Source organism: Pipistrellus kuhlii, unplaced genomic scaffold (assembly GCF_014108245.1).
Source record: "Pipistrellus kuhlii isolate mPipKuh1 unplaced genomic scaffold, mPipKuh1.p scaffold_m20_p_6, whole genome shotgun sequence".
Lineage (NCBI taxonomy): Eukaryota > Metazoa > Chordata > Mammalia > Chiroptera > Vespertilionidae > Pipistrellus > Pipistrellus kuhlii.
In genome coordinates, this window is record NW_023425562.1 from 35,411,432 (window position 1) to 35,431,006 (window position 19,575).

The following is a 19,575-nucleotide window of genomic DNA, read 5'->3' on the forward strand; positions in this document are numbered from 1 at the left end:
AGGGTGGTGGTCCCCTCGGGCTGCTCTCGACAACAGCCAACGCACAGAAATCCTGTCAGAGACATGGCTCCCACGCAGCTTTTACGACACATTTTTAAAAATCTACATTTCAAATAACACAAGGTCCGTAAAACCAACCTTTAAAAAAAAGGCACTCTTGTGGTTCTCCCATGACCGGGAAATCTAAACGGAGAGCCAAAAGTCCTAGGAATATTGTTAAACCAAAGAAGACACTGTAATTGAAAGATATTTATGGGCCGAGCACCTCTGAAACAGAACCTGAGCGTAGGAACAACCCCAAACAAAGACATCCTAAAATAAGCCGGGATTCCCTCTGCGCCGCGTTTTCTGGGAAGAATGACGGAATCTAACTGGGTAAAAAGGTCAAACCACAATAAAGTGTCGCAACTCCAAAAGGTTGAGCAATCTGTCCTGGAGATACCGTGAAGTCCGCGGCACAGGTGACACGGCGGCCTGGGGACGGGGTTCAGGTGTCCTCCTGGCAAAGGCACCCCTGCTGCCTGCCCTGCCCGGGGCAGCCCTGGCCCCTCTCCCCTCCCTGCCCGGGGTCAGCCCTGGCCCCTCTCCCCTCCCTGCCCGGGGTCAGCCATGGCCCCTCTCCCCTCCCTGCCCGGGGTCAGCCCTGGCCCCTCTCCCCTCCCTGCTCGGGGTCAGCCCTGGCCCCTCTCCCCTCCCTGCCCGGGTCAGCCCTGGCCCCTCTCCCCTCCCTGCCCGGGGTCAGCCCTGGCCCCTCTCCCAGGCAAGGTGCTCCTCCCAACACACTGAGCACACAAGGTGTCCTAAGCTCTCTGGAACCTTCCTCCACCCGGAACAAGCAGGAATGTGGACATTGTCCCCGTTGGACAAATTAACTTAAAAAAAACCTCAGTTACACAGAAACCTCACACGGGGCCAGCAAAGCGTCAGGTCATGGAGCTGACATGCCACCCAAGCCTCACGGGAGCAGCGTCGTTCTGCCCACACCACAGCCACTCTCCCCAACCGCCGCCTCCAGGAACCACAGTGCAGACCCACCCAGACGCCCTCCGAATGTGGGGTGGGAGGCGGGAGGCTCAGGTTCCTTGACCGCGGCATGGCCTCGATTTGATGTCATGCTGTCCCAGGTCTGACCTGCACGGACATCGCTGCTCTAACCAGAGGGCGGGCTCCGGGTTCCGAGGAGTCACGTGTGGCACAAAAACCTGGCCTCAAGGTCCTCCCATGATACCCTGTCAGTTTGGTTCCGTGATGGAGTGTTGGCTTGCAGGCTGAAGGGTCCTGGGTTTGGTTTTGGTCAAGGGCATGCACCTCGGTTGCAGGCTTGATCCTCTGCCCTGGTTGGGCTGCATGCCAGAGGCAACCATCGATGTGTCCCCCTCACATCGACATTTCTCTCTCCGTCTCTCGCCTCCCTTCTACTCTCTAAAAATCAATGGGAAAATATCCTAGGGAGAGGAATAATAATAATAATAAACAGACAAAGATCTTCCCACGAGCCCGGATTTTCTCGGCAGATGGTTTGCCCAACCTCTGATGAAACAGGTGCTTTCTCCTCACGGCGGCTGCACAGCAGTAAGTGCCCCAAGATTTCCTGGGAAATATGGCCGGGACCAGCCATATTCCACATACCTACGGGCTGGGGAGATTTCAGCCACTCAGACAGCAAGCGGCATTGGCTCTGCTTTCTGACGGGGACAGACAGGGTGTGGCTCCCGCCGCCAGGACAGCGCAGGGTCATCATGCCCGCGTGCTTGGACCAATTCCAGCCCCTTGGGCCTGAGAGCCCCATTGAGGGAAGCCTAACACGTGGGAGGCTGCACCCCAGAACCCTCAATCTCCGGGAACAGCTGTTCCACCGCCTGCTCTAACGGGCTAAGGGAAATTCGCTCTCCTGTGGCGGGCAGAGCAGAGTGTCTGAAAAGGGCCCAAGGCCAGCAGGTACTCTGCAGGGGCTCCAGGCTTTCCCCGTGTGGTTCTGACTGAGAATCAGCATTGAAATGTCACGTATGGGGTGGTGTTGGGGGAGGGGGAAGAAGGGAGCGGTGCGTGAAAAAGGTGTATATTCATAGACATCATTTACTGCTTTCCAGGGAGGCCGCTGGCACAGCTGTCTTAACCACGGTCCCAATCCTGACCCCAAAAAGAACATTGCTTTGCTGTCCTGGGCTACACTGAAAAGCTTTGTTTATAACTGGCCTGGGACTACGGAGACTTAGGGGAATGAGGTCCCCACATGTGCCTCAAACGGAGCTGACAGAACCTACGTGTGCGAAGCTGCACTGGGCTGGGCCGTGGGACCTCAGGGGGCCCAGGACCACGTATGTGACCTGGAGACAAGTGGGCAGACCAGAGGCGGTTCATGGGTGGCTGAGGGGCAGTGTGTGTGGCCGGAGCAGGAGGCTGAGGACAGGGAGTGACTCCTACACTGTTCTACAGATGACCATGATCACAGGGAAAAAGCAAGCAGCATATCTGGGGAAAATGAAGAGCAGACGACCTGCTAGAAAGCATCCTGACCAAGTGATTGAGCAGCGTGGGGACTCTGATGCAGACGGCACAGGCGTTTGAAAGATGTTTTGAGGCGGGACCTCCAGGACTGGGGCCTGGTGTCAGCTGGGAGTGTGACAGGGGGAGCAGGAGCCCGTCGGAGGCACCAGGTGGGCATCAGAGCCCAGAGGAGTGGGAGGGTGTGGTCTTTGGGCACCCGGAGCTCCATGCCCTCACCCCACCAGGCTGACAGGAGCAGGGCAATCAGCAGAGGCTGCACTGTGGGGGCTGGGACTGGGTGACAACGACAGCAGTCCCCTGGACTGAGAGATTCATGGTGACTGTCGTATTCAGCCTTTACCTCTCAACCAAATATAGCTCCCGACATTAAGTGAACCAAGTCCAGAGGGGCCCAGAGACTGGCCCAGGGCCGTGGCCCGGGCACCCCTCACTCACCAGCTCCTCCCATGCTGGCACCTTCTCAAAGGGCAGAACCAGTACTCGTGAGTCCACTGAATGTGAAACATTGCCCCGTCATCAGCAAGGCATCCTGGGAAAGGCTGCTGCTGCCCATGAGGTGCCAGGGTCATGGGACACAGGCTGGAGGGGCTTGCCAGACATCTGCCCTCGCCCAGGAGGGATGGAGGCCAGGGCAGCACCCCAAGAGGAGAGGTGTGTGCCCTTGACTGCTCCCCACTAGCCTACACCTCGACCGTTCGTGCCCAAGTCCGGAAGATCACTTGTGTGGATCCTTTGTGCTCACAGCCCAAGAAAGTGCCAGTGGACCGACACGTAACGAGCAGATCGTGGTCAGTGGTGGGCAAACTGTGACTCTCGAGTCACAGGCGGCTGCTGCTCTGTTGACTAATGAGTTTGCCGACCACTGCCTTAGAGAAAAACACTTAAACAACATGTTAATAATGGACTAATGTCTTTAACCTGAAGTCAAAACTTCTGGGTAAGGAAAATGCCTTACACGGTGGTCGGCAAACTCACTAGTCAACAGAGGGGCAAACCGTGGCTCCCGAGCCGCAGTTTGCCGACCATTGACCGTGGTGATCAAGGTGCAAGTCAGACGGCCTGCTGTCCCTCAGCCACAGCCCCAGCTCGTCCCCAAGGCAACAGCAGCTCTTTATACTGAATACGCCGAGAACCACCACAGCATCTCGTTACTATTTTACAGGAAGACCGTGGCACCCAGATCTTCACACCCTTGTCCTGCCTGCCACGCTCAGCGACACGTCTGCAGGGAGAGCCACGTGCCGTGCTGGGGCTCGGGAGCCGGGGTGCACTCCTCCGCCAAGCAGCGAGTCCGCACACCCCTCCTCCGCGCACTCCCACGGTGCCAAGCCAGGCGCCCACTGGCGGCCGCGGGCACTTACCATCGTCCAGGTACAGCTGGTCCAACTCCTGAGGCTCTCGCTTGACCGATACGGGAGTGGGGGCCAGACCCTGATTACTGTCCTCACGCACCTCGGGCAGCGGCGGAGGCCGGGCGGCTGCAGGCTCTGTTTCCGGAACCTTCGGCAGTTGGTGCTGCTGGTGGCCCATCCCCGGTGGGCGGGTTGGGCTGCAGGACTGCAGACAGGTCGGCTCTTGGGTACCCGATGGCAGTGCAGTCGAGGGGCTGTGGGGACAGAGCGCTGGCTGGCCGCCCGGGGGACGGCTGCTGCTCGGCTGTGGACTCACCTGTGGCTGCAGCAGGGCGGGGGGCGGCGGCTGGGGGGAGCCGGGGTGCATGCCCACGGGCCTCGGCATCTCGGGGCCGGCGAGGGCCCCCGCGGCCGGCCGCTGGAGTCCGAGGGGGCCGTGGCCCGGGCTGGCCATGCCCTTGCTGTAGGGGGCGGAGGACAGGTCGTGCAGCGTCGGGCTGGTGCTGGGCGGCGGGGACATCACGGCGCTCCTCTGGAGGCAGGGCGGGAAGCCGGCCACGAGGCAGGACCCCGGGTCGGGCGGCAGGGCCAGCTGTTGGCTGAAGCAGGGCTTCGGGAGCGGGCTCAGGCCCTGGCTCATTGGTCCGCAGGTCAGGGCCGGCTCGTAGTCGTCGGTGGGCTCTGTTTTTATGGTTGGAACTGTGAGAAGAAGAAGAAGAAGAAGAAAAACACGTTAAATAAACACGGCTGCAGAGGGGTGCCGGGGCGGGCTGCGGCCAGGACACCCTGTGAAGACAAACAGCGCCGTGACTGGGCCCTGTGTCTCCCGCCCGGCTCTCCCACCCAATTAAAAAGGAGGGCGTGAGTCATCGGCTCCGAAAGCCACAGCTGCTTCTAATACCGAGAAACTATTTTCCTTGGAGTCTCCCACAGCACTAATGTGCCATAAAAACCCGCTCGCAAACGGCAGTGGAAGCCCTGGACCCGAGGGCCCACGGATTTGTAGCAATCAAAGCGAGAATGCGAACTTGGACGCACGGCCGCATCTGTGCGCTACCACCGCCGCCTGATAGGCGTCTGCACGGGCGGCGAGCGTGAGGACAGGCGTGCGGCGCACACCCCCGACGGCTGTGTCAGGAGAGGAGCCGTCAGTGCCAGGAACGGAAAGGCCGCCTCTCCTTCCCGCCCCTCGGCTTCCGCTGCTGAAGAACAAGCCGTGACCGCCGCCCTGGCCTGCGGGGGAGGCTCTGAGCTGTGAGCTGCTTCGAGTGCCCCGGCCCCTCACTGGGAAGCGGCCGAGGCTGAGAACGGGCTGGGATGCAGCTGAAGGCACACGGAAGAGGAGAAGGTCCCGTGGGCCCAGGCCCTGCAGGGGGTGTCGTCGGGAGAAGGCACATGGGAGCCGTGTGCTGACTCGGCTCGGCTCCGCCTCCAGCCCAGGCCGCTGTCCCCGCGCCCACCTCCTGTGTCCCGTTGTCTCATCGGCTTCATTCCTGCCCATTTCCAGAGACGCCTCTGTGGTCAGGTTGTTCTGGGTGACAGCGATCGCACACACTCCCAGCAGGTGCCCGTGTGGCTTCGAAGACTGCAGTGTGACCAGGAGCTGTCATGGAGGGACCTCAGACACAGCCTAGGGCCTGCCAGACGGCCTCCTCCTTAAGCAACAAAAAGCGTGTTTACATCTTGAGACAAAATGTTTCAGGAAGGTCTGGACCCAGCCAGTGTGCTGTCTGCTCTGCTCTGTGGCCCAGTGTCCGTGCTTCCCCAGCCGCTGGGTGAGGACATTGGGTGGGGGCTGCCTGGCGTGCCCTGGGACAGGCGTGCCCTGGGACAGGTGTCCGCTTGCTGGGCTCCTTGCCTCTCACGTGAAGGCGGCGGCACTCAGACTGAACGGCGAGGACGGTTCCCGGCGAGTGATCCCCTGCGAATGGACGTCCACGCCTAGGCTTTCAGCTCCGGGAGTTCACCACGGGACAGCATGTCCCGGCAGGACTCACATCACGCACCCGCCGTTACGGTGTCCCTCTGCACACAGACCAGGTGCGTGGATGACCGTCTGTGGGCCTGGGCGGTGTGGGTGTGAGTGGAGGCAGGGAGGAAACACAGGGTCACAGCAGTCATGAGGCCTCCACCAGCGTCGCCATGACCGCGGTTGGAGACTCGCAGGTGCTGCTCAGTGCCGTAACGCTGAGAGCTGCGGGGCCTTCAGGCTGCGTGCGAGGAGGCCACGCTGCCTCCACGCTGGGGCCTGGGCACCCAGCAGCTTGGGGCACGCTGGGTCCGGTACGGCTGACCCGGTGAGTGCTGGGGGCAGGTGAGCCCGGCGGATGGACGGAGCGCCGGCAGACTTCGCACGGGTGCCTGAGGGGGCCCCGGCGGGCGGTCAGCAGCCACAGGTAGTGTGCCCGGCGCCCGGCCCGCCCCGTGTGCTCCACAGCCCCGCTCGTGGTGGGGAGGGCTTTCCTTATTTCAGGAGAGCGCTGCCGGCCAGGGCCCAGGATGAAGGCTGGAGTCCTGGGCCACCGTTGTCCCGAGGAGCCAGTCAGTGGCGGCAGAAGGGACCAGAGGAGTTGGCCGTCCTCGGGGGCAAATGCTAATTCTGTGTTGATCACATCAGTGACACTCCGCAGCCCTGGTCCGGCCAGCAGTTGGGAGTCCTGGGGGGCAGGGGGCTGCTCCCTAGGGCGGGCGCGTGTGTCCGGGAGGGCCGCCACCCCACGACGAGGCCGTGCGTGTCTGTGGCCCGTGTCCCCGAGCGTGTGCGGAAGAGCATGTGTGGCTCGGTCAGGTGGCACCCGGGAAGGCACCCTTTCCCAGGGTCTCCGTTAACTTCCTAATCGGCCCCCCGTGACGGGGTCCTGCCGACGAGCATCCCAGCGGGGGCCTCCTGCCTCTGCCCCCTCCGGCCGCCTGACGCAGGCTCCCGCCACGTGCCCGTGTCCACAGACAGGCAGGGGACGGACTGGACCCGGGCTGCCAGGACCGCGATGACGTGCCCACAGCTAACAGAGAATAGCTGCGGCCCCGGCTCCACGGCCTCCGCTCCTCCACCTTGAGGGGCTGAGCTCCAGGCAGACGGCTGGCCCGAGCGGCCGGTGCCGGCCAGCATTACCCTCGGGCAGTCCCTGTGGCCGGCTCTGTGGTCCAGGTGCAGGTCCAGGCACGGGCCCAACCAGGAGCCTCCCTCCTGTTCCCAGAAGGTTATGAACCCAGAAATGGGCAAGGAGGCAGGTTGATGGCTGCTTGAGCAAATGTGCCCCCCGGAGGGACCAGCGTCTCCCGTTCCAAAGGCACCTGCGTGAAACCGGGCGTTCAGAGTGGCAAAGGTAAAAGTCCGCACGGGTTCGGTAGCTTCCAGAGTTCATGGATGCCTGGCACTTAAATTAAGGGCCTTGTGGGACCGTCTGGCCCCAAAGTCGGCCAGGCATGAGGGTCCGTGTGTCTCTCATGACGCATCCCCTGAGCTCATTAAACCTCTTACCCATCTGCTCCTCACCTCACTGAAGGTGCAGCCCAAAAGAGCAGCCTGGGGAAATGCCAGCAGCGTGACCTACTCGCCGTGCTGCCAACCTGGAGACTGTGCCCATTGGCTGGCCCTCGGCCAAGCAGGCACCTTCAGTGGGCGGGAGCAGGCTGCCATGCCTGCTCGGCGGCCACAGAGTCGCCGATGACCTGTTCAAGCCCCCGTGGCACCAGCACTGACTCCCACATCTGCCTGCTTCCAGGGCTCCTTCTGGGAAAATCCCACAGATGCCTGATGGGGGCCTCTGGGAGTCCCCAGCCGAGCCGGGGCCTGAGGGGTGGACACAGGGAACTGGACACCCCCAATGGCTTCAGAAGGATGGAACATGGACTCAGGGCTGAATTCATCAGGCTGGACCCGCCCACCCAGCCTTCTGGGGACTGAAGGCCGTATCCCTTCTGACACCCCTCCCTGTGTCTGCAGCCACTGCCACTCTACATCCATGAGGTGATCTGCTCCCCGCTGGCACCGTGCTCCCCGTTTACCCCGAGGCCCAATACAGAGGCCCAACACGAGGCCACAGGACAGACTCCCTTAAGAAATAAACTTGTGTTCAGGTAGCGGAGGTGATCCACGCCCTGCCTGCTCCGGGGAGTCCGCACGGCCCGAGCACAGAGACACCGGTGGTTCGGCACCAGGCAGGGGCTCCGGGACGCACCGCCCGGCCGCAGCTGAGACAGGCCGGCGCGATGCCCGGCCAGCCCGCGGGCGTGTGGTCACTCGGGAAACATAAACACGACCCTCCGGGGACGAAGCCGCAGCCCATGCTCCTGTGGTGTCCTCGGAACACACTGCGACTCTGCCTGTGCCTAATTGTGCTTCTCGTGTGGTTTTCAAAGGAAATGAACACCTCCCTGCCGATCAGAGCCACCTCGGCGCCGCCTCCTGTTTCCCATTAGGCAGGGAGGAGGACACGTCCATCTGCGCAGAGGCCTCAGCAGTGGCGCCGCCCTGGCTGCTGGCGGCGGGTCTCATCCCCCCAGAAGCAGATTCCTCCCAGCACGGAGGTTCCCTGAGATGCCACGTCTTCTGTCCTCCCTGCGTCCACCACCCTTACCCGTCCGGCGGGAGGGCTGGTAGTGGGAGGTCATGCCAGAGGCACGGAGGTGACTAGAGGGGTCAGCTTGCTACAGACAGCCTACGTGGCAGGGTCAGCGCTGGTCTTCAGGGCGCTGGGCTCCCCTCGGCGCGGCCCAGCAGCTGCCTGCTGCGGAGACGGCGCACGCGGTCTGACCCCAAGGCCCCACCGCCCCCGGAGCTGCTCTCTGCTCTGTGCGGGCGCCGAGGCCCGGTGTGTCTGACGCCAGCGCCTCACTGACAGGCCCCGAGTCTCCGGGCCCAGGAGTGGTGGCATCAGGCTCACCCGCCCCGAGGACATCCCTCACAGACTTGAGACTCTGTACCCAGGAACCAGGCTGCAGGGTCTTCTCGCCCCTGCCACATGCACATGGCAATTTTAAAGACAACGAGAGTGGGCAAGGCTCTGTCCTAGGAGGCTCTGTCCAGCCCCTACAGCAGTGGTGTGTGGGCCAAACAGCATTCCAGAACATTCCTGGCCTCACTCAGAGAAATCCAAGCCTGGCCACTGGGCTCCTTTCCTCACAGGGCAATGGTGATGGGAGGTACCTTCTGAGGCAGTGGGGGGCAGGGGGAGAGGTGGGGTGGTAGTGGTAGGGGTGGTGGTAATGCTTCCTGCAGCCCCACCTGCCACCCAGGCCCCCACCTTCCCAGGGTGATGCCACGCGCACAGACTCCGGGCTGGGTCCTCATGGCCCCACATGGGCCTGCCGCCGTATCTCACACGGACCATCAGAGGACAATGTGCCCTTCCCCTTCGAGGCTCAGCCACCATCACCCCATCCACACACCCACCTGAAACCTCTCAGAATTCACCCCAGAGAGCAGTGGGCCCAGGATGTTGGGTGAACAGCTAATCTCTACCCTGCCTGTCACCCAGGGGTGCATCTGTAAATGGCCACCACTGGCTGTTTGTTTGTTTTTCATTTACTTTTAAAATACGTTTTTATTGTTTTTTTTAGAGAGAGGAATGGAGAGGGATAGAGAGATAGAAAAATCATCCATGAGAGAGAAACATCCTCCATCAGCTGCCCCCTGCATGATCCCTCCTGGGGTCAAGTCTGCAACGGGGCATGTGCCCTGGCTGGGAATTGAACCAACAACCTCTTGGTTCCTGGTTTGATGCTCAACCACTGAGCAACAACAGCCTGGACTGGATGTGTTTTAATCGATGAACAGAACGAAGGCGGCCAGTGGGCTGAGCTGACAGTGACTCAGCCCTGGGCAGTGACAAGGTGCAGGTGCAAAATCAAACTTGGTCCCCACGCAGCCTCGACCCCCAGGCTTCCACTTGGATAAAAAGATATTGTCAGGGCCACTCCCTGGGGTGTGTGGGGCGACATGATATTCCTGCTCGGCAGGGGGTACAGGCAGTCAGGGCTGTGGGTCCTCACGCAGAGCACATTTTATCATTTTCACTGACGAACGCTGAGAGCACTAACTGCCTTCCCTCGGCTACGCGGAGCAGCGCGGGGATGCAGCCAGGGCCTGTCACACCCGCCCATCTGTGGCTCCGCCCAGAACCAAGCACCGGAAGCCGGTGTCCTGCTGTTTCTCTGAGCAGCCCCATCCCTCACTCCAGGGCAACCCCAGTAATTCCCTCCTGATTCTAGGTGTGGGCCCATCCTCTCTAGTCTGGGGACTGAAAGGTCCCAGGTTCAGTTCCGGTCAAGGGCATGTACATTGGTTGGGGGCACATCCCCAGGAGAGGGGTGTGTAAGAGGCAGCTGGTCGCTGTTTCTCTCTCATCAATGTTTCTAGCTCTCTATCCCTCTCCCTTCCTCTCTGTAAAAAAATCAATAAAATATATATTTTTTAAAAATGTGGAGAGATTAGGGCACTGGTCCCTCCTTTTCTGGCTGGAATAGCACGAGAGCCAGTAATAATGGCAATTTAATAAGAACAGCCACTTGGTTCTGGGAGCCGTTCATGAGAGGTGACGTCAAAGCCGGGGGCTGGACCTGCTCCCAACACCAACTCACTCCCATGGGAGGAAGGTTCCAGAATGCCTATGGGACCAGCTGCGCTGCAGGGAGCGGCTTCTAGGAATGCGTCTTCTCCTTGCCCTCCCCTCCGGCCACCCACCTGTCCCCCCTCAGCTTCATCTGTCTTTAGGAGGAAGTTCCCAGGATGTACAAGTGGGTCAGAAATGTCTGCACGATCTGCTTTATCTGAAAGCTAGCAGGTGTTCTGCGATGAGGCACCGGCCTGGGAGCCAGCGTGGACCCGGGCTGAGCCTGGCCTGCACCTCCCACTGCTGTCAGACAGAGACGAGAACAGACCCCGGCAGAGGGGACACGGCAGCCCTCCTGAGGGTCCACGCAGTGTCCCACAGGCCTGGAGAGGACTGGCCGTGGGGTCAGACACTGCACGCCCCACGGCGGGCCAGCTGAGCAAGCTAGGAGGGGTGTGTGTCCCCTGTGTGTCTGGGGCCAACGGCTCAAACTCCCAGGGGCTCATTTCTTTGCCTATAAAACGAGGCACATTGATGAGTTGAGGCCTGGGCGGGGCCCCGAGGTGGGGGACAGGGGCTCTGAGCAGGAGATGAGAGGCCCAGGGCTCAGGTCCGGCCAGCACACTTCACACAGAAGCCAGGGGCCACCTGAAGGCACTGTTGGGATGTATAACGCATACACAATGGTAAGTACTTTGGGGTTAAACTTTAATGCAATGAACTTGGGGGGAAATGAGCCAAGATGTTTGGTGGAAAAGGTGGACCTGGAGCTCACTGTGTGGCTGAGGCTGCTGGGCGGAAGGAAGGCTGCGTGTCCAGGTCCACCTACACGCTCCAGCCGCCCCGAGAGCTGGGGCGGGCCGGCGGGCATCGGAACGAGGAGGGTCCTTGGGGGCTGGAGTTGGGCCCTCACGTGGTCAGCCCCAACTCTGGAACCTGCAGAGACCTGCCTGCCACTCAGGCCCTGCTCTGGCCGCTGTGGGGCAATCCGTGTGGCACCTGGCTCGGTTCTCGCCCTCCTCTCCCCCCTTCTCACTCTACTCCGATGTCTGGACTGAGAAATGCAAACAAGAACAGAATCTACTCCCCTCTCCCCGTCTAGAGGTGGAGATGTGTTTTCATCAGGGCATCCTCAGAGGAGGATGGCCGACTTAACCGGGGTCCCTCTAGCGACGAGCAGGACGGCTGAGGGCCCCCCTCTCAGTGGAGGTCCGTCTCCACCTCCAAACTCCCTTCCCCCAGGCAGGGCCATCCTGGTCGGCGGCCGCTCCCAGGGGTTGAGGTGTTTTCTCCCACAGTCCTGAGAGTTTCTGTCGGGGACAAAAAGCTGCATTGTCACCGACATGTGGCCTCGGTGCGGGACTGTCTGTGAAGGACACACGGTCCCCAGTCGGGGAGTCCTGGCCACTGGAACCCATCCAGGCCCCGCACGGCCCCGACCTATGACCTATGGGAAACCAACTGAAACATCTCACACGAAAAGATCAACTCCCCAAGACCCCAAAAATGTGTTACGATTTATTTTTCTCATTTGATGCAATTCTGAGGTCCCAACTTGGAATTCTTTTTATCCTGTGAGCTCTATGTTGCCAGTCCTAACTGGAAAAACAGTGGGCGTGGACCTTCATCCCCAGCAAGGCCCCAGGACCCGCCTCTGATGGTATGGAACCACTCAGAACCATGGGGCCTCCTGTCCATGTCTGTCTGCCAGGGCCCTCAGCCACAGGGCAGCACTGGACGGACAGGGCAGCTTCCTTTCAGAGGCGGTATTCGTGCTGTTACAGCAGCAACAAGCAAGAACCCTGAGGAAGCTCCTGCTGTGTGTGAGCGCACAGAGCTTTTCTAGAATCCCAAGTGTTCTGTTCTGCCCTGCGTGCTGCCCTCAGGGCGGCCCGGGTGAGTGCAGGGGTCTCCTAGGAGCTGTGCATCTGTTCACGGCCCTGCCTTTACCCGGAAGCTTTTCCCTACTAATCACTCAGCCCCAGAGAGGGTCAGGGAGCCGACGGCCTTGGGCCCACGCAGACCAGCAGCCAGATGATCCACCCGACCGAGGCCTCTGCACTTGGCTCCTGGCAGGGTGAAGGTGGAAGTGGGTGTCACCCCTGGGAGCAGCGGGTGGGAGGTTTATCTGCTGTTATTGAAGGCAACATCAGAGCTGAGACAGCAGGTGGGGAAGGAGACAAGAGGCTTAGACAGGTGTGGGCCCTTCCCAGTTCTCTGCCTCTGCCCAGCCACCAACACTGTCCCCTTCAGTTCCACCCCTGAAACTCCTGGGGTCCTGCAGAGAGGCGGCGCCGGCCTGCCCTGGGGGCTCAGTGTGAGAGCCGTGCCTTCCCCAGGTCCCTGTCCCAGCAGGAAAGCCACCCGGTCCCCCTACTTCCACCCAATCTCAAAGGAAAGCCCAAGATGAGGTTTGACCTTACACATTTGCACATGGAAGTGAATTTCAGGGGTGGGATTTAAATGGGTTTATGTCCATCGTCTTGTATGTTCCAACAGCACATGTCATGAGCTTGAAGGGAATCTGCCTGTCTCCACGGCAACCTGAGGCCGTGACTGCCGTGTCAGGTGGACCAGGCCCCCAAGCTTGGAGGAGGACGTTACAGCCTCACCACGGAGGTCCGAGAGAGGGATACAGACCAAAGCACCTTCGCGTCAGGTGACCCTCTCCTGATGAATGCCACGCCTTATCCCCCCCCCCCTCCCCGAGCCCAACAGGGCAGGGTGTCTTCGGAACTCAGGTGGCAATCCGGTCTGTGACGGGGGTGCTGGTGGAGACGCTCTGAGTGACCTCCGGGGGAGGGCAAGACGCAAGGGCAGGCGCCTGGTTCCAGGCCCACTCCCACCTGCTCAGTGTGGTGAGTCCACTCAGTTCCAAAGCTAAGGAGGCAGCAATCACGGCGAGGAAAACACCAGAACAAAACTGCTGCTTGAGCTCTAGTATATCATTCGTTCATTTATTTATCTTCAGCACCACATAAGGACAGCCCCACAGGTCAGGCACGGAGTCAGATGCCGGTGGAGGTCCCTGCTCCCGGGGAGCTCACAGGCTAGGGGCGTGTTGAGCGATCACAACCCCACAGGCTTGGTGGACCCCGCCCAGGAGGGCAGGGAAGGCTGGGTGCTCCCAGGGCAGCGAGGGCGCCTGCAGTTTCGTAGATAAGGAGGAAATTTCAGAGACAAGTGGCGAAAAGAGACGAGGGCCTGATCAATAGGGCTCACACCCCCAGAAAGGCTTGGAAGTGCAGGCCTCAGGGAGCCTGATGGTCCCTGCTAATGGGATGGACCAGGTGAAGCTGGGGCACCAGCCAGAGGGAGAGGGGCCCAGATGAGATGTCATTGGAAGCATGGTGATGAAGGTGCTGGAGGACCCATGGCAGACACAGAGCATGGTGGTGGAGGGCCTAGGGCAGACATAGAGGGTGGGGCCGGAGCTGTTGGGGCAGAGGGCGGCTTTGAGCTCTGTGGGAGTGAGACTGCAGCACTGAATGGCTGTGCAGGTGGGTGACCCTGATGGCACATGGACAGCCCAGCATCAGCCTGGGGTCCCAGTTATGTGTCCTAGGAGGTTCCCTACATGGAAGAGGGTGTGCATGTCACACATGGGCTCCTTCCCCTCTGACACGGGTCATGTGTAACCCTCGGTGCTTGTGAACTTGGAGCAAGGACTGTAGAGCTACTTTCTAAACTGCTTTACAAAGAAACTTTTCTTTATAAGGCCTAGGTTTTCTTTAAAACATTCAATATCTGGTCAATCATGCTTGAAGTTTAATTAGAACATAATCATTACATTTTCAAAAAAAAAAAGAGAGAGACTAAATGTTTTCTTTTTCAGCGCTATTGTACCTTATTCCAGAACGGACAGGATTCATGACCTACGTGCAACACAGACCACAAAGCCCGCAGCCGCACGCTGGGGTCACGCCCTCCCCTGGAGCCGGCTCCCGGAGCTGCTGACAGCCACACCACTGCTCCGTGCACACACGCACGATAGGGCACTTTTACAACAAGATCTTAGTTTTCACACCTTCAAAAGCATGGCTCGTGTTTGCCTCAAGGACAGTTCAGTTCATTCCCACTGTTTGGTATCAACACCGACATTCGAGAGCTTTCCATGGCCTGGTCTATTGTACAATAAATGGCATGTTACGTTTAGAGAGAACAGAAACCTTCTAAAAGTCTCCCCTTTGCGATACTAAGATAACGACACGGCTGCTCTTGCAATCAGTGTTTGGAGTATAATTTCCCCCTTCACGCTTGTCTTTTGAGAACGAAGGCGACAGTATTAAAAGATTGTCTGCATAGCTGGGCTTCCACAAAACACAAACCCAGGACAGCAGGTGCCATCCTGTGCACACGGCCCTGGCTGCCGGGGGGACGGGCCACCGCCTGGGGTGTGGGCTCTGCACACACCCTCACGTTCTACCAGTGCAGGGAGTGGAAACACAAACGATGCTCTTTTCTTTCATCACGGACCCCAAAAAGCGGACCAGTGATCTGGGATTTTTAAGAAAGGGATAAGAAGCCATCCTCAACACGGGTGGACGGACAATCCGAACGAGAGAGTACTCTGTGGCCGAGTAAAAAGGTAAAAAGCCTCATGGTCACAGGACGTTGCAATTACTCATGGAACAAAGTCATGTGGGTTTTAGCAGGAGCACAAAAACATCAATGTGACTTAATGACCACATCAGGCAGCAGCCTTTAGGCTTAATAGCAAGGGTTTATTTCTAAAGGCACCTGCAAAATAATTATAGCTGTTTGCTCCCCGCCTCACACAGCTATAGAATTTAAACGCACAGGAGCCCGCTCAGCTCTGAGTGCAGGAGAGCCGCACTTTCTCCCGCCCTCCCCCGCCCCAGCTGTTCCATACTTGCAAACAGCTGGCAAAATGATCAGCAATTACCCCAATACACGCCCTCCATCCCCCCTCTCTCCCTCTCCCCACCCCGCCCCCCCGCCACAACCCCCAACATTAATAAAGGAAAATACACCGGACGGTTCTCTATTTTTTTTTTTTTTTTTTAAAGAACTGGCAACATGGTCTTGCTAACAGGATGGTAACACAGCTTAAAGGTACAGTGCGACCGTGCTGTTTTGCAGCGACAGCAGCTCATCGTTTCTGCGTCTCTTTTAGAAAAAGCACCCCACCGGTTCGTTCGCAGCACGTAAGGTTAGAAAGATAGCGTTACCATTGGCAGGCAGGTAGGTGAAGGGCTGGTACTGGCTCCGCTTCCTCTTCCCGTTGCACACGTAGAAGCTGACTTGGACGGGGCTGGTGATTCTCTGGTTGCGAAACGGCGGTATCTCGACCACCAGCGAGTTCTAGTGCGAGAGGGCAGACGGGAGGGGCAGTTAGAGGCTCTGCACTGAGAGGGTTCGTCCGCGAGGAGAACGGCTCCCACGGAGGGGCCGCTGGAAGAAGCTACCTGCCGAGAGCCTGCGCGTGTGCGGGCACACGCGTGTGCAGGCCGGCCTGCTGGTCACACGTGGGCTAGCAGGGAAGAGGGTCCCGATGTCCTCCACACCCAGAGCTGAGAGGTGGTCTGAGGTGGTGTGTGCAGGGGACGCAGACTGGGGGCCTCACCTAAGAAGCCACCCCGGCTTGTTGCAGGAGAGGGACCCGTGCAGATGCTGAGAGGGGACCAGCCACACGGCCGCTGGCCCCAAACGCTTCCGTCTGCCCTACCGCAAAGGGTCGGTGCCCTTTGAAAATGGGAACGGAGGCCCCCTTGCGCTGACTCCTGGATGGAGCCAGGGGCACCTGTCCAGGTAACTGGCCGTGAAGACCCAGGGCAGGTGCTTCTGGAGATGTGTCTGCGGACAGGGTCTGTGAGGGCAACGGCCCGGAGCCCCTCACGAACGCCCAGACTCCCTCCAACTGAAGAAGGTGGAGAGCTGGGCGCCTGGCCGTCAGGAGGTGGAGCCCGAGATGGAACAGCAGGGCGGCTCACGTGGCTGCTGTACTTTTCTATGTATTAAAACAAAGACCAGCAACCGTGGAGCATCATGCTCTTTCAGGCACAGCTATAAAAGCGAGGTGCACGGAGGCCGCAGGGCCCTGGGGGGCAGAGATGGCGGGGCGGGTACACCCGCATCCCGGCCACCTGCGGGCTCCCCGGGCCGACCCTGTGTGGCTGTAAGCAGGTCAGCAACATTGGTCCATGGGCCACAAGCTCCGCAGGAAGAGGGGGAGCTGCACTGGATTTGGGGGGGTCGGGTAGGAGAACGTTGCACATCCAAAAAGTTCCACCGTGTTTTTTTTTGTGTGTGTGTGATATGATTTCAGTTAACAAGCAGGAAAAAATGTATATGAAAAATCCATTGTATAATTATTTTTTGTTGTTGTTAAAGTGATTGTAGCTTGTTCCCCAGATTAATAGCAAAATTGATTGAATTATGTTAGCAGCGGAACGTTGAGAATGCTAACACAGAAAACTGAGGAGAACTTCAGGCTGAGCCTTTTCCTTTTACCGGCAGAGAAACCGAGGCACCGAAGCCGGCTGCTGAGGGCACAGGGGGGGTGGGGGGGGGGGGGGGGGGGCGTCCTGTGAGACCGCGCTGGCTCTGGGCCACGTGCTTCTGTTGTTTTAACAACGTCGTGCCATTCAGGAGAAGCGACAAGCACACCGTCTCCTTCTGACTCAGCCTGCCGTCCCTTCACCAAAACGTGACCCCGAAGCCAGAGGGGCCGAGGGGGGTGACGCTGGGAATGAGCTGTGCACCTGCAGCCCGGGGGTGGCAGCCTGGCTCCGGGTCGCCCAGGTCTGGGTTCGGCCGCAGCGCTGACACGCCGGAGTCGCAGTTTCCCGTCCGTACCAGTCAGGTGCAGATCAAGTCGCTACCTCTCAGGTCATTTCCCGAGGACTGGGCCGGAGGAGGCACCGTGGTGATGCTGGGCCTGGCACGTGGCCGGCACCATGGAGGAGCCGACCTCCACGGAGGAGATTCCAAGGAGAGGCGGGAAAGAAGAACTTCCTCGGGCTGAGGTTGGAACTAAGAGGTGTGAGGAGGCAGGGACGGCGGAGGCTCCGGGAGCCGGGAGGTGCCAGGCGGGGCAGCGCGCCCTCGGAGCGGACTGGACTCCGTGGGGTTGGGGTTTGTAATTCTAAGTGAGGGGAGGGCGGGCTCTGATGTGGGTGCGGGCTGATACGCGGCCCACTCTCTAACAGGCGTCTTCAAACTACGGCCCGCGGGCCACATGCGGCCCGCAGAGGAGTCTGATCCGGCCCGCCAGGTTTTTTGGGCAGTGAGCGCAGCTGAGGTGTTACAGTAGGAATTAGTAGTTCATATAGTCCGGCCCTCCAGCTCTCTGAGGGACCGTGATCTGGCCCCCACTTTAAAAAGTTTGAGGACCCCTGCTACACAGACCAATCCTGTGTCAAAAGCTATCCTCCCCGGAGCACCGGGCTGGAGTGCCCAGCAGGGGGCAGGTGAGGAAGCAAGTGCAGGGGCAGAAACAAGGCTAACAAGGGACACTTGCTGGAGCAGGGGGCTCGCTTTAAGAATACCCACGGTCTAAACGGCTCACCATAGCGCATAAGCTATAGACACAGCACAATCCCGCTTTGTTTAAAAACACACACACCATGATGTATATGCACATGGGTGTGTGGAGGTGTGGACAATACACATGCATGCACACCCACACCAATGACCACAGTGAATGTGACAGTCTCTTTATAACTAGGGAAAAGGTGAGGTGAACCTCATGCAAGAGCTCAGAATGGAATTGTGAAAAGGTGCGTCCGCATCCACACGTACGTTTCTTTTAAAACATGCAACTAACTGTCACGCTTCCTTTAAAAAATGCAAGTATTCAACATAAAAAAGAAAACTCGGTGGCAGAAAATCCGAATATGCAGACTTAGCAGGAATTATTTTGATGGAACAAGATGGCTTGGGGGTGGCACCACAGCCAGCGGGAAGCAGGGGGAGACTGGCCGGGGGGGGGGGGGGGGGCGGTGTGGCGGGAGCAGGAGTGAGGCCGCCCTGTGGGTGACAGGGTTGGAGGAGACACAGGGAGGCAGGGAGGCAGGGGGGCGTGCCCTGCAAGGCGGAGGGGGCCGTGTCTCCAGCACCAGGTGTCTGTTCACAACAAGCCCTGGGCTGACAGCAGCCCACAGGCCTGCGGGCCAGGAGCCCGTCTGGAAGCCGAACTGCCCGGGGCTGCAGCACATGCTTGGGCTCCTCAGGAGAGAGATCCAGCAGGAGCCCCGTGAGGCCAGTGAGCCCCCCATCTCCATCGGCACACGTCTAACTCGGGGTCACCCTCGGGCGAGGAGCGTGGACGGAGGCCACACCCCGGGCGGAAGATGTTTTGTCCTGGCAGAGCCACTGTGAGCAGCCACCCAGCATCACCCGGACCCACCCCTGGGGCAGCCAGGAGGCCCCGCCCACCTCAGGGCAGGGAGCATCACCTAGCTCGCTTCAGCCAACCCCACGACCCCTGCTCACACGGCTCCACCGAGCAGGACCCACAAGGAGCCCCTGAATTAAGGACTTGGACCCGAACAGTATTCCCCACCCCTGCACCTCCGGAAGGACCCTCACATCACCATCAGCGGGATGTGCTTCCGAGGTGGGAGAACTGAATATCCTCCACAAATCCCTTGCTAGCCACGGCATCTCATGCCAGCCTACTTCCTGCAGCCTTTCCAGGCCTCAGCGGGAATCACACTCATGGTAGCTACTGATCATCTTCGCTTTCAACACCATGGTCTAATCACACCGTGTCATGAGACACCCACCCGGGGAGGAAGGCCCAGCTCCTGCTGTCTACGGGAGGAAGCCTCTTCTACTGTCTACGATAGAGGTGTCGAACTCAATCAGAGAAGGGGCCAAAATCTAAAATCCAGCCTAAATCGCGGGCCGAATGGTTTACTGAACAGTCATAAACTGTCATTGTGATGGAAACGCAGCGGAGTGCAGTGATGACAGCGCGGTGCAGGCCACATTGCAAGGCCTGGCGGGACGGATTTGGCCCCCGGGCCTTGTGTTTGACACATGTGGTCTACGAAGTCAGCTCACAGAGAGAGAGAGAGAGAGACCCAGGAGACACACCGGGCCAACAGTAACCAAAAGAGACCCCCGAGAGCATTCTCCAGAAATAACCAATCAAAGAAACAATAACAATTTCTCAGGTTCCCAAAAAGCCGTGA

General features: G+C 59.4%; 1 protein-coding gene across 19 annotated transcripts in view; it reads right to left on the reverse strand.

The window, feature by feature from the left end:
- The window catches only part of NFATC1 (nuclear factor of activated T cells 1), a 94,904-nt gene that overhangs the window by 26,446 nt on the left and 48,883 nt on the right, over positions 1–19,575 (reverse strand). For 7 of the 19 annotated variants that reach the window (XR_004984324.2, XM_036418048.2, XM_036418044.2 and 4 more), the window contains 2 exons: positions 15,607–15,739; positions 3,870–4,559 (listed from right to left, as the gene is read on the reverse strand). Coding sequence is in view for 17 of the 19 variants with exons in the window: in XM_036418048.2 (XP_036273941.1) it covers positions 3,870–4,559; positions 15,607–15,739 (823 nt within the window). In the remaining 2 variants the exon portion in view is untranslated. Of the gene's footprint in view, positions 1–3,869; positions 4,560–13,357; positions 13,560–14,082; positions 14,106–15,380; positions 15,740–19,575 lie in introns of those variants that run through there. The other 12 variants (XR_006740359.1, XM_036418046.2, XM_036418049.2 and 9 more) reach the window with 9 other exon arrangements.